At 42.8% G+C, this 14,470-nt stretch overlaps 1 protein-coding gene across 1 annotated transcript in view; it reads right to left on the minus strand.

Annotated features, from left to right (window-relative positions):
* ABTB2 (ankyrin repeat and BTB domain containing 2) overlaps window positions 1-14,470 on the minus strand; it is a 135,839-nt gene that overhangs the window by 42,600 nt on the left and 78,769 nt on the right. The window contains exons 2-3 of the mRNA XM_069804170.1: window positions 8,627-8,773; window positions 5,716-5,926 (exon numbers count right to left, since the gene is read on the minus strand). Coding sequence (XP_069660271.1) covers window positions 5,716-5,926; window positions 8,627-8,773 — 358 coding nt within the window. The remainder of the gene's footprint in view (window positions 1-5,715; window positions 5,927-8,626; window positions 8,774-14,470) is intronic.

The raw sequence follows: 14,470 nt of genomic DNA on the forward strand, positions 1-14,470 counted from the left end.
CATGCTTATCCATGGGCCCTGGATCATGTGAGGTAACAGATGCAATGGGAGGAGTCCTGTTGGAAGCAGAAAATATTTTAGGTCACTTTTGAACCCTGCAGATAAAAGCAGCCATCCAGCTGAAAGCAGAATGAGCAGCAACCCTTCTGAAGGATTTCATGAGACAAGGGAGAAACTGCGTGAGCCCAGGTTTGTTTACAATCATATCACAAAACAGACTCCTCAAGAAAGGTAGCAAATCTGAAGCAAGCATTCTAGACGCCTGCACATGGAAAACAGAATGAAGCTTTCTCTTTTCTTACGAGGTGGCCCCCTGTGTGATTGTAGTTGGCTTCTTACAGTGTCCACAGCTTTTCCAGCTGAAGAGCTGTGAATTTCCATCAAATTGGCAAGCCCCAAATTTTACTGTTGGCAGCTGACAAATCCTGCATCAGCTCTGGAATGTCACTAGAGTTTTACTGGATTTTCACCGACAGAGTCAGATGGGTACAGTCTGTGTGCTTCTGCTGATGTAAATTGTTTTATACTCACTGACATTTGGAATAAAATAATGCACCAGCAAACTCAGACAACATGTAAAACTTGGCATGTCTGCAACATGGATAGCTCAGAAAGGTCTGACATGGCCGGATCCACAGGCCCTGTTGGACAAGCCCAGAATTACTTTTAGAACATTCTACAGACCAACAGTATCAACGATATGCAAACACAATTTATAGTTTTTTAAATAGGGTAGCTGGCAGAGGAAGAAGCTCAGCCTACCAAAGACACACAGATAATCAGCTACACAAGGAAGCAGGATCCAACTTTTTTGCTTATTCTTAGGTATTAGATCATGCTAACTTTCCTACAATAAATGCTGTACACACATAATAACCAAAAAGAGATAGCGTGAGGGCAGTCAATGGTGTCTATTCCTAGCTTTAAGGCTGGGCCAGTATCCTGGCCAAGTTAATTAACCTAGGGTAGACTAGTCCACCCAGCTGTAAAGTAAGACTATAATATTGACCTCAATTTGTGCTCTACAGGGAGCAGACAAATACTCCTTAAGATAAGTATCACTGAGAGAGCATTCTTGCCTTGACACACCATTAAAAATAAGGCAAAAGCTTTATATTCCACTTGGGAAAAAGTGAAGAAGGGAGAAAGAAACTTTGTTTACCTTTGGATGGCCCTTCTCAAGTCACAGTATCCCAAACAATCCCAGCAAACATGCTCTGCTGCTCTGGGACATGATCTCACACTGCAGAGTGCTCCCAAGCTCAGCCAGCCTGATATAAGTAATGGGAAAAAACCCAGAGCAGAAACAGAGCAGAGAGGGAGGGAATGCCACGCGTCCACTCACTCTTCATGGTCCAAAAACACATTGTCTGACCTCCAACGCAATATGATCTCTAAGAAACTCAAAAAATCTTATTGCCCTGCAGAGACACTTTTTTTGCAGCAATGCAGACAGATGTGCTCTCTGATGACACAGACAAGCTCTTAGCCTTCAGGCAGTCAGGTGTATTGTTACTGAGTAAAGCAGCTTGTTCTCACCTCAGGGTCTAATTCGTTTGCCAAAGTATTGCACAAGTGGCACTCTGTATTTGCAAAACACCTCCTCAGGTGGCCTATTTGACACCAAACAGCAGATGGTTTACTCTCTGTGCAACAAATAAACTCCTTTTGGGGTTCCAAGTGGCTCATGGCTTGGTCATATGGCAAGCAGCTGCATTCATTGCGGAAATATTTCAAATATTTTGCTTAAGATACCTGGGTGCTTTCTCTCTTAATTCTGCCTCCTCTCCTTCTTCTGCTTCAATGCCTTCACCTGGAGGTAAATACCGGAACCAGACAGAACCAGTCCACAAACCTCCCAGAGTTTCAATCTATTGGTATCCCAAATCATTTACATGCTGGAGGCCAAAACAGAAGGCTCCTCTATCTGCCAAGCTCTAGAGAGACTACGATGTCCACCCCATTCCTGCAGGACTCTACAGTTTACCCACCCCAGTTCTTTAGTTGCCAAGGTGTTTAGCATGGATAAGGCACATAGCTTATAGGAGTTTAAACTGGCTCTGTTCATTGGGGTGCCTTGCGTACCTCACTGCAAGCGTGTATGTTTTCATACCTCATACAGTTTGCTGCAGGACACATTCAGGAGCTCAGCTAGGTTTTTAAAAGCCCGTTATGGCATATGACACCCTCCATTAGGCATGGTTTCAGAACTTGAATTCTATGCTTGCCTTCACGTTGAAGTAAAGACCTTCCAGACCCTACAGCGTTATGATTTTCACAGCACTTTGCATCACAGTGTGACACACAGAAAGCTCACAGATAACAGAAAGCCAAGCAAGACAGAGAGTAGGTTGTCAGATCGCTAGATGTACTGAACAACCGCAGTTCCTTCCACTGAATCAACCTGGCTCGCAGATCTTCCCAAGATCAGGTTTTACCAAGTCAGCAGCTCTAACAGCCATCCCTCTCTGCTAAATTTCAGATTGGTATTCAATACTGATAGATTTATACAGGATCCTAGAAGCTGAAGCACAAGCAAATGCAGAATAGGTCAGCATTATTGTCCTTGTTTGTGACAGAGATTTTTTTCAGTAGAAAACAAACTGGGATTGCAGTGCATGTAACAAGTATATTCCAGAGAGAGAGAGAGTGCATAATGCACAAAATAGCAATGCAGAGTTTGCAGCTGATTTAGCACAGTTCAGGAAAGAATAAAAGAACTGGGCTGCACAGCTTTGCCAAGTCACATTAGGTGAATCAGTGCCCTCATCTATCATGCCACGAGACTAGCATCTCACACGCAGCCTCAATCATCTCTCCTCTCAAGCTAGGGAAGAGTGGACTATCTCCTGTATAAAGTGCTGCTAGCAATATTTATTCCACTGGCTATGCTAAATAATATGCACAGAGATGAATACAGTAAGACACATACAAATACATCTTGGAACAAATGAAGGGTAGGGTTGGATGTTCATTTCTGGTATACCAGGCAGTATTAATTGCATTTCCAGGTTTCACAAACTTTTCAAAGCCAATTGTTTAACCTGATAGTCCTCAGGTTCTGGTTCCGCACCCCAGCCCCACCCCCAATGTCAAGTTTTGCTCCATTTTAATATATCCTCTTTAATTTCCTTTACAGCTAAGTACTGGTCAGAAAAAAATGGCAGAAATTTCCCTTACACCAGCTGTTATAGGATCTAGTGCGGATTTTAAAATAGAATAGAGTTGCAGCCTGCATTCCAAAAAAACTCCGGTGAACCATGTGAAGAGCATTGTTTGGGAGCAATTGGAGCAATAACTGCTCTCCTGATTTAACTCATTTATTATCCTCAGTGTACAAAACAAGTAGCTGCAGTAACATCATTATACTGAGAGTACTGAAAAGAACACAACACAAAATAGAAAGCTTAATCTACATTTCTGATACAAGCTGTTTAGCAGCTTCAGCTGTACAACTGTGGGAACTAGTGATACAACTTTACAGAATCTGGCCTCATGAAAACTCATTTTTTGCACAGCGTGCAAACATGAAATGCAAAATAAACAACCTTGCACTAGGTAGGGCATTTGACTAAGATTAGTGAGCCCACAAAACAGAGCTACCAATGGGCTCTGAGTAGTGCAGCCATGCCTCTTCTTATTCCTATTTTATTCAACTTCAATTAATTCCTCTTGGTTCTTCACACGTGTACAGCAGTTCCCTCTCTCTGATGATTGAGTTCTGCTCACAGATTGTTCTTTTTGAAAGGATTTAGGGCAGGGTCAGACAAACAGAAAGACAATCTTTTTTACTTTGTAAAATAGTTGAGCTCCTGCCAGACTGAGACCTCAAAGAAGTTGGTCTAGTACAAACTACAATAAAGTACAGAAAGATAGTTCAGCAACCAAGAGAATGAAAACAAGAGACCAGTGGATGTATCTACGCAGACCAGCCACATGCAAAATATTGTAGCAGAACAAGGTAGCTTAAGAGTGTCAACTTTATATTTTTCTCCTTATATGAAGTCTCCCTTAACCTAAATTAACTTACCAAGACTGAAATTAGACCACTAGCCACTTCTGCCCAGTATGTTTTTCTACACCCTGGCCTGAAAATTAGAGCCTTAAAAGGAGACAGTTCAATCTACTGTTATTCTCAGAGGTCTTCTTACTCCTGACCAGCTAGGCTCTGGCCATGAAGCCATCCGCCACAGCTCCAATGGTGGTGGATTGCAGCTACAAGAAGCCTTTAGGGCTGCTGAAATCAGCCAGCAGGCTTGGTGCAGGCCAGTGTACATCTGCATGAGACGGGGTTGACTTGCAGCATCAGAAATGCACAGACTGAAGACAGTGCAGTCTGAGAGCAATTAGGAAGCATCTCAATAAAAAAAAACCCAACAGGCTATCCAGCATGGAGCAGAGGAAAGAGCACTGTAATCCCCACATGTGCAGAAAAGGATAGGAAGAAGAGAGAGAGGGCTAACTTTTGTAGGTTTTTAGAATGAATTCAAAGAATTATTTATTTGTATGTTACCGTGATTTCGTATCAACTTTAGAAGCTGGGGCTGAGTACAGGAAAGCCCAAGGTGGGAAGAAGAAACAGCGTTATTTACAAAGCTGCAGAGATGTTCTCCTTTCCCTGCTTGCCTGTCCAACAAGCGCCTTGCTTTTTTATTTTGTGAATGTGGCCTCCCTCCCCAGGCTTCCACACCTCACTGGGCTATGAAACTTCCCAACCACAGGCTGCTTTTGGGAAGGGCAAGGATAGAGCCATCGGCCTGATGTCCAGCAGGCTAAAAGACATCCAAAGAGTAAGCTAGCATAAATACTGGGTAGAGTTAATCAGAAGCCACAATCTCCCATTGAGGTAAGATTTCTGAAATAAATACACAATCAGATATGCACTTTGAACTAGGGAAACCTACCAAGTCCAGAGGCACCTGGGTCTCCCTGCAGGATGCAACTGCAAGGCAGCCTTTCAGCTGAGGAGCTGGAGAGCAGGAGCTGCCTGACCTGTCAAGGAACTCAACTTGTGGCCAGGGCTCCTCAGGCTCCTCGGCTCGCCGCTGCCACCAGCCTGCCAGGCAGACTGCCAAGGAGCTGGGCAGGAAGGAAACCAGGGAGCTTTCTAACAGAAAAAACATCCCCTGGAAAATTTCTGACCACTCTAATAATGGGCCTGCTTTCAGAGTCAGTTATGGTGCTGGCAGAAGGTAGGGAGACCCACTGCATTTTCTGTTTCGTTATTGGCTTCCTATATAAATTTTTTTCTATACCAGACACACAGCACCAACTGAAGTAATCCTTAAGAAGGATGTTCATAAATCCCTTCAAACCTCTCCACAGCAAACTACATTGCTTTTCCCGAGAACGATGACAATTGTTAATTGGTGCTATTCAGAAGGTAACATTTTCTTTGGTAAGGTCTTTACTGCTTTAGGCAACCACACGTACTTTTGGCAGCATCTCTAGACAAGCCCTGCTGGCAGCACACAGTATGTGCCTCGCTTGGAAAGACTGCATGAAAAAACAGCTCACTTTCCAGTTCCAATTCCAAGGCTTCATAAACTTGGCAAAGCTGACAACATAATCTGGCCTGACTGCAGGAATAACTGATGCCTGATAGGTAGCATCCCACAAAGCTGCCTGAGCTGCCCGTGCACACGCGGTTAGTCTACAAAAGGAGACCTCCTTAGCCTAACTCCCTGACTACTAACAGTTGACCAACCTACGTACCGTTCATTGTTCAGGGTCATTCTAGGAGGGTCAAGGTTGGGATTCTCCATGGACTCCATCTGAGGACAGCGTAGGAAGTAGTAGAGGGTGTGGAGAGCATCAGGGGACCAGGAGATGGGTTGCTGCTGCCGGGTTTGCCGAATGGGGCTCATTCCTGGGCGGATGGTGTTCAAGCACTGCATGTGGTGCATTGCTCGTGATACCAAATCACCTGCACAAAGAGAAAGCATGCAAAAGCATCTCTTTATTATTCATCCACAGTCCTCTTAAGTACACTTCTTGAGCTAAATAAAATCTCTCGCAGCTAAGAGAAATGTCTTGTGTGTGCACGTAATCTTCTTCCTCCACAAAGGCGTAAGCTGTCCTCAAGCTGCCACTTTGCAGGTTGTTGTATGGGAAATTTAACTGCCTTTCAAATGACAAGTTTTAGTTAGAAAATACAGAATGAAAGTTCTCTCAGTCACCACACATTCAGAACAGCAGATTTACAGTGATTTTTCTATCCTGTTTTAATGCTGGTTTTCTCCTCTTTCCAACCACATATACCAGTTTCTTGCCTGCCTACAAAAACTAGCGGTATCTTTGTAAATTGTCCACTGCCCAACCTCAGAGCATAGCTTTCACAAGGCAAAGCCAGTAACACCAGTACAAATACTTTACTCTCACTGCTGGCATCACCGTTTTATGAGATCGTTCCCATTTCTTTCAACTGGATTACGGTGTTCTACCCTCCCACCCAGGCACTTGTGACAAATTAATGATGTTATGTTCAATATAGAAATCCCTTCTTTTAAGGGTCTGCTTCTCTCATTCTCACTCTAGCTGCAGGTTTCTCCAGAATAACAAGACCTGACTCTCTTATTAAAAAGCCAATCTTTATCATGCTGACTGTCACAAGCTTGCCAGAATTTGCCCCTGAGCCCTGTAAGAAGCTCAATCCAGGAGCTTTCTAGGCTGCTCAGTCCTCTCGGTCTTTGAACTCGAGCCAACCTGCCTCTGTGTCAGAGTACTAGTGGACTTGAGGAGGCCTGGAAGAAGACGACCTGTATTACACAGTTTCTGCTCAGAAAGGATTTTAAGGCTGCAGATTTTTAAAAAGTTGACAGAGCAATGACCCCAAGACAGCAGCTATGCAGTCACATAAAGCTGGTCTTTGTGTAATAAGCTTGCTTTGGGCACACCCTGTTTACTCTCCTTTTATTGTGGTGCATTACAAACTCGTAAGAGCTTTGCAATAAAGGCTTCAGACACTACATCTTTGAGTAGTGTGACTACCATACCAGTGAGCTGAATGATTGCTATAGATTACTATACATAGCTAGGATCTATTTTTTCCTTGGGAGAATCCTCTGTTGCTTTATGTTTTACAGTCCCCTAAAACTCTCACAGGAAACGTTACTCTATTGTGTCCTACAGATACAATACTGGGAAAGGATGGAACTGAAATAGTCGCCCCATCGCAAAGCTGGTTCCTGAGAAAGCGCCCTGGACTTAGCCGTGCCACATATGAATTAGTCACACCTCCCTCTGAAATTCTTAGGAAGTTATTATTTGTTTATTTATATCTAACAGCAATACACTGAATTTGCCAAACAACCTCCGCTGAACCCGTGGAGTTCTAGTATTACACAAGTTAGGGAGAAACCCCTACAAAGCTACTGTATGTCTAAACACGACAACGTTATTAGTGGTTCAGATCAATGGAGTATTAAAAATCTCAATTTGCAATGTAAATGTATGCCCCTCATTTGTCGCATAGTACATTCAGTTTAGGGACCCACTTCAGAATAGAAAAACCTTCTGATATCTCTGCCTTTCCACTTCAGTAGCTCCCGACTCTCCAGGATCTAAACGCTTCACGAGAATATCATGAATCCTCTAGCACTGGTGCTAACACAGAAGTCTGCGCAGTTATAGCAGAAGTGCATCTGGAATTCAAATTTTCAGCTCGGAATAACGTTCCTTCTCCTTTGCACACTCACGCTCTTTATTTTTCTGGCAATGTGCAGCAACATTAAAAAAAAAAAAAAAATGTAGGCAACTGTATCAGGAGGTCTATTCACTAGATGTAATGACCAAGTTGGCCAAAGCAGGGACAGAGGAAGAGAGAGAGGAAGCTGTATTCAACCTTAGGCCCATGCTACAAATGTTCTCTTGTGTTCCAGGATAAATAGAGGTGTGTTAAAGGAATTTGAAAACCTCAAATTAAGGCAGGTTGCAAAATAAATGGTGAAACCCACAAACTCCTTGCTGGCCCTGACATTCATTAGCATTCAGATGGTGGAGACTAAGAAAGCGATGCCAGCAGAAATGTTGCAAGGGAAAAGTAGACCGGGAAAACACAAATCATTTTTGTTTACTTTAAAGGGGCTTTGTGAGTAGTCTAGGAATGGAACATTTCATTTGGTTAGCATTAAAAAAGAAGGTTTTAAACAAGTTTTTGTTACCAAAGTGCTCTCAGATTTTTTTTCCTCCACTTTTTAAGTAACCAAAAAGCTTTTCCTTGAATATCCTGCACCCTTGACATTTCCACTGCACAAACACTAACAAAGAGAACTCTCTTTGCCATCTGAGGGAGGTGCCACTGCTGTGTTCCACAAACGTACAAGAAAACCTCCAGAGGCATCTAGGCAAAAGCATCCATCCTCTGTTGGCACTAACACCACTACCTACGAAAAGGCTAGAAAAGCCACATCTCGTACATCTCCAAGGTGAATTAAATATAAAGTAGTCTAATGAAACAACCTGATTTTCATAAACAGCCCCATGAGACAATTAAATCTTACACAACATTAGCCAAATACTACTCACACTGTCAACAATGGCAACGCTCCCACTGACCTCAATAGCAGAGGGACTGGCTCTCCTGCTTCACTGAAAGAAACCGCATTCGATTACATCTGAAACTTACTCAGTTCAGAGATGCTTCCAACGCAAGTTGCCAACAAAGACTGCTCTAAAGTTCGGAGTTCCAACTGGGCGTAAGCATCAGCCCGTCCATCGCTGCACACAGAGCCATCGTTGTATGGGCTGAAGTAGGCAGGCAGAGACAGCACACCTGGGGATGAGAGCAAAGAACAGTCCTGTTACAAGTGAAGTTACAGGAGCAGAAAAGCAAGTCTCGCTACCGATAGAAGCGATAGGGAGCTTGAACACGTTCACACCTTTCTTGGGGGACTTGAGGTCTTTTGAATAGCTCAAATAAAATCAAACAGTGCTGTAAATACCATTGGAATGGTTGAAAGAGTGAAACTAGGCTCTAGGGAATAAGGCTAGATGTTTCTACAGCCTTTAAAAACTAGAAACAAATTGCAGTTGAGATAAAACTACATGAAAAGCTTTAGTGAAGTCTCTAATATTGTTTATACAACAACTCAGCTGTGCACAGACAGCTTAGCTCTGAACAGCTGTATGCAGATTGCTAGATATAAAGGCTTGATTTTGAGAGGTGTGGAAGATAACCTCAAGCCCATCCAAGGTAAATGGTAGCTGCAATCTTTGCAACTCTGAAAACAAAACCATGGGCTATGCCAGTTCTTTGAACCTGCATGCAGTTTCAAATGCGCAGACGGTGGTTTCCACATGTGTGAACCTTTGGATACGCCAGACTACTCCCACAAGTTCTGAGGTTGACTAGATTTTCATCTCTATAAATGACCCCTCTACTAGAGAGATTAGAAAGATGATTATATTGCACACAACGCATTTACCACACACACACTCCTTCCATTTTATCTTCTTGCACACGTGAGCATTAATGCACGGTAACTGAATAGAACAATGGATTTGCAAGCAGTTTTGCGTAGTTGTTATTGGGACCTCATCCTACTTTGTGCATAACCCTACAGCTCATTTGCATTGATAGCAAATTAGAGACCATTTGGGTGAATTGGCTGGGAATGGCAGCAAAGACTGGGGATGCTACAAAAAACTTCACATACAGTTTCACATTAAGATGCAGGCGGTCTCTAAAAGGGGCAGTCATTCACCTCCTCCCAATCATCTTTTTCACCCGTTATCTTTGGTCGAGCATGGCAGATCTGCAACCACAATGGAAGTCAGGGTAACACAGAGATCCAAAAAAATATTGCCTCTGCTGCTTTCCTCCCAGAAATCCATCAGCTGAATCGTTTCTCTTCAAATTAGCGAGCTGAATTTTGTCATCCTTTGGCCACATGATTGCTCTGTGGCACAGAGGGAAGAGTGGGAACGTGACCTCTAGAGCTGATGTGAGGTGGGGAGCATGGATGTGTGATGGAGGCCGGGGTGGGCGAGCAGACCTGCCTCCGCTGCTGGCACCCTGGGGTGGATCGGATGAAACACAGCGTGACACTGCATCCACACTCCAGGTGGACTCGGGAAAGCCTTCTGCAGTCCACTCAGCCAGTGTTCCTGTACCCTTGCTGCTACCATATTTTCAGTTGTGTCCAGCTGCCACCATATTTTTAATTACGGATCTATCCCGCAATTGCAGTAGCACACCCCGACCCAAAATTTTCCATGATTTCAGACGAAGACGCTTATAGCCACGACTGCCTGCGCTTTTACCCTGCTGCATCCTGTATTCCTGATTTTTCAACTTTGATCCATTCACAGCCATACCAATATACTTCAGCTTAGACCCGTATTTCCTTCCCACCCTCACCTTCCGACCCCGGTTCAGCCTTAGATGTGGAGATACTTTACTCCTATTGCAGTGACCTCCTGTCACATAGGTGCTCTGTATTCTTGTCAAACAAAACCCTGCCAGCTGAATGGCAGTGCATTGTGCAAGACCTTTGTTTCTTTGTCTTGATGTTTTCTTTTGAAATTTTATGCTGAATTGATCTCTCCTACCCTTTTCACATCCTCTTTGCATCCTGCTTGGTGGTAAAGCCAAGGGCTGCATCAAAAACTTCCTGGACATTTTGAGGATAAGGGAATGATTTATCCTGTTGTGCTGCTTCACTGTACATCACTGTTAGTTAATGGAGAAAACTCTGCCAATGCCCTCTGCAACCTGAATAATTAGGAAGTCGAGGCTTTAAGAGCTAACAGAAGCGATGCATGCAAACTAGAAGAGCTTGCTTTAAATACACTGTAGCCTCCTATACAGAGCCCAAGCCACTTCCTTTTCCATGTTAAAGCTATGAAAGGATGTTTTAAAGACATATGGATTGAATTTATGGCTGAGGGAGAATGAAAATAGACTGATTTGTCAAAAGTTTCAAATACAGCCATATAATTCTACAGAGGCGAAAACAGAAACTGGCAGTTACATTACTAAGCTAGCCGGGGGGGGGAAGAAGGGAAAAAAAAAAAGAAAAGAAAGAAAAAAAAAGGGCACATTTTCTCTGCCAGCCAGTTTCAGTTGGTTCTGTTTTCTAACAAGGAATTAAAAATAAAGATTTGTAGAACGATTTCAGTTGGCTCACAAATGAAACAACATTTTCTCAGTTTTTCAGTTAACAGTTTGCCAGGTGCTGTGGGTAAGAGGAAACAGGGATGATTTATTTACTTTTGGAAAAATTACTCATACAAGATAGTTGCGGACAAGATTTGTGGTCTCATCTGCCTTGGTATAGCTGAGGAATATCCTCTAAGTACAAGAGAGAAATAAGGAAGTTACCGAGACTCTGGTCACGTGCCAAAGCCCAATGATGCCACTGGGGATTTTCCCTGGGATTGCAGTGGGCTATGAATCAGGCCCTCATTACATAAGGTTTCACAAAGGCACCCCACGCCTGGCAGGTCTCGATAGGTATGAGCAGGCCTGGGAATGAGAAAACACACCTCTCGACACTGCTTTTGAGACAGACAGCAGTGACCGAATGGGCAGCCAAGTAGAAACGTACCCCACAATTATTATGTCTTGCAGCACGCTAATCAGGATTTCCTCTCCGAAAAGTTTCCAGTAACTGCGCAGAGTTGAAAAAGCATCATCTTTGCTCTTCAGATCAGAAATTCAGGCACGAGGACATCTGCAGTCGAGCTTTGCCCACTGGTATTATAATTAGGGAAAGGACTTAATCTTTAATACCAATTAAAAAAACATTGTTTGATAACAGAGACAACTGTATTGTGATGACTACTTGTACCCCAAATGGCAGTACCTGCTCTCCTCCCAACCCAAATCGAGAAATTTGCAGCCAAAAGGTGTTATAATGGTATAAACCGTAGGAGCAATTTCTATTTCTATCTGGCATTCATATCTCTGTATTTTTATATTTGTGGCAACACTGGTTTTAATCACGGCTAGCTAAATAAGCAAAACTGTAACTGAAATAAATCAGTTCGTGTCAAAACGCTGTGTTTGAAATCACGTTAAAACTGCCAATTTATTTCCTGACGTTCAAGAATGTGTTTTCCCCACAAAACAACAATGTGAAACAGCACATAATTACCATGCAGGAACGAACCATTCAGGCATGCACACCACTGTTCTTACAATATTTTCTCTGATGTGGGCTATGTTGCGTTTCCTACACATCTCTGGCTGTATCCTGGCATTCTGGTCACAATTTTTTTTTAATTAACCAAGACTTTAAGTATGGGATCCAAGCCCAGGTGAAGTTAGTAAGAGTCTATTATTAGAGCACGGCTTAGATCAAACCTCAAGAGCACAAGGAGCTAAGAAGTCACCTCTCCAGAATGGCGTGAGGCAACACCCTGTAGCAGCCCAATTGAAAGCACGTCCGTAGCACTGCGATTAAGGCATGGCTGGCTAACAATTTGTTTCTGATATTTCCACAGCTTTTGCAATAGCAGCTGGAAAAAAAGGCATATTTATTCTACTTCAGTTAATATATGAAACCTGTTCATGGGCACTTGCTGCCAATGATCTTAAAAGGCAGTCACGACTGGGTGAAATTCCAGTTAAGCAGTTCTTTAAACTCAAATTATCCTGCTTGCCTAAAGATTTTGAAATTGTTGTCTGTAATTTGATGCTTTTTAATAGCAACTGAAAATGTTTCCACAGTCTGAGCTAGGTCCAGGGAAAAGTCTGTTCACACTCTTGGACATCTTTCTGCTTTAAGAGGTGCAGCAGTTCTGCTGAGAGCTTTGGCTATAACATGATTGCTCCCAGGAGCAGGGCTGTGCAAAACTCTTGTGTGGTTTCCCTGAGCTGGGCAACCGGTCCAGTCCTCAAGCAAGGTAACTTCTGTAAGCAAGCCTGGCTCCCTCTCTGAATGGTCCATGGTAATTCAGATGCTGGCATCAAGTTCTGCTCTTTTGATATCAAGATACAAGCAAATGCAGACTTTTACAAATTTTAAGATTTGAATATTTAAAAACCTTACTTCAAATAATTTTTAAAGTACCCATGTTATCCTCACACTTCAAGCTGTTTGCATGTTACATTCATGAAAAAGGACTCGCCATCATTTTTACCTTGCTGTAACAATTTTCTCTGCACTTTCTCTACTTTAAACTAAATCCTTCATGTTGGGAGACAACTTCGTAGTGATTAACTCATCAGCCATTTGATGTCTTTCAAAAACTTACATGATGTCTGGAGGTTAAGATGAGGCCACTCACAAGTGGCAAAGGGCCAAGGAGACTTTGTCTGGAAAGCACTCCAATTCTGCTGTCTGGGATTCCTCACGGAAATTGCCCAAGGTACTAACTCCCTTATTTCAAGAAATGCACTGGCTGTATTCATGACAGGTTAGGCAAAGAATCAGGAATATAATTAGGACAGGGGAATACACTGTAAACTACTGACACAGAAAAAGTGCCTTTTTTTTTTTTTGTAAACCTAGTAAAGTCTATGAGACAATACAATGTATATTGATTTCTCCCTTTGGCCAGAATAAAAAAGGTTCTCTGGGCAAGAATTTTCTCTGTGTATTGTGTTTGCATTGCACCTAAAACAGTGGCGATCATTACTGATCACTACCGTAACACAACTTAGGACAACAGGAAACAAGTATCTATTTGGCAAAACCAACCAGAAACAAAAGCCCTCAGAAAATTCAGGATTGCCTTTATACATCAGAAATTGTTTCTAAAAGCCCCTAATAGCACAAAAAGCCACATATACGAAATCAGAACTGCTGTGAGTATGCTAGAAAAACGTATTAGGAAACCAAGTAAGAAAAAATGGTCTTGGTGTCCAGCAGCAGTGTACTTTTGCGATGTTTGGCTTGTGATAAATTCTATAGGAAACCTTCTGCGAGGTGAGAATGATAGCTGATCCCAGTGAACTGAGCTGTGATTTGAAAGGCCAAAATTTTGAAGGCAGATGGTGATGACCTGACTACACCAAAGCGAACAGCCAAATCCCACTGATTTCAATGGACCTGGTAAAAACCTCATCCAATTGCAACTGCAGTTCCCACATTGGAATTTGGCCGTGACATCAGGAGAGCTGTCACCTTGCACAAAGTCCTGTAATTCTTCATGGCAAGGAGCATTCAAGGCTCTCCTTGGTTTTTGTTTCCCATTCTACCAAGCAACACAATGCCATGCAGTTCCCTCTTGCCAATCAATTCAAAGTACTGGGCACCACCTAGAATTAATGCCAATTCCTGGAGCTCTGTTTTCTTCTTCCTGAAGAAAACCACTGCTAGAAAAGCTCAACTCTCCTTTATTTTATGAAATGAGACAGAATCATTCTGACAGAATATAAACAAAGGCTTCCCCCACCCCCCCCAGAAAACAGGCAATGAAGTATTCCTGATAGAACTCCACTCAAACCTATACACATCAGGCTCTATAATCAACTACAGTCATGCTGTAGATTGTGAGAAAGACTTGTGATCAGGAAACAATG

This window comes from Haliaeetus albicilla, chromosome 16 (assembly GCF_947461875.1).
Source record: "Haliaeetus albicilla chromosome 16, bHalAlb1.1, whole genome shotgun sequence".
Lineage (NCBI taxonomy): Eukaryota > Metazoa > Chordata > Aves > Accipitriformes > Accipitridae > Haliaeetus > Haliaeetus albicilla.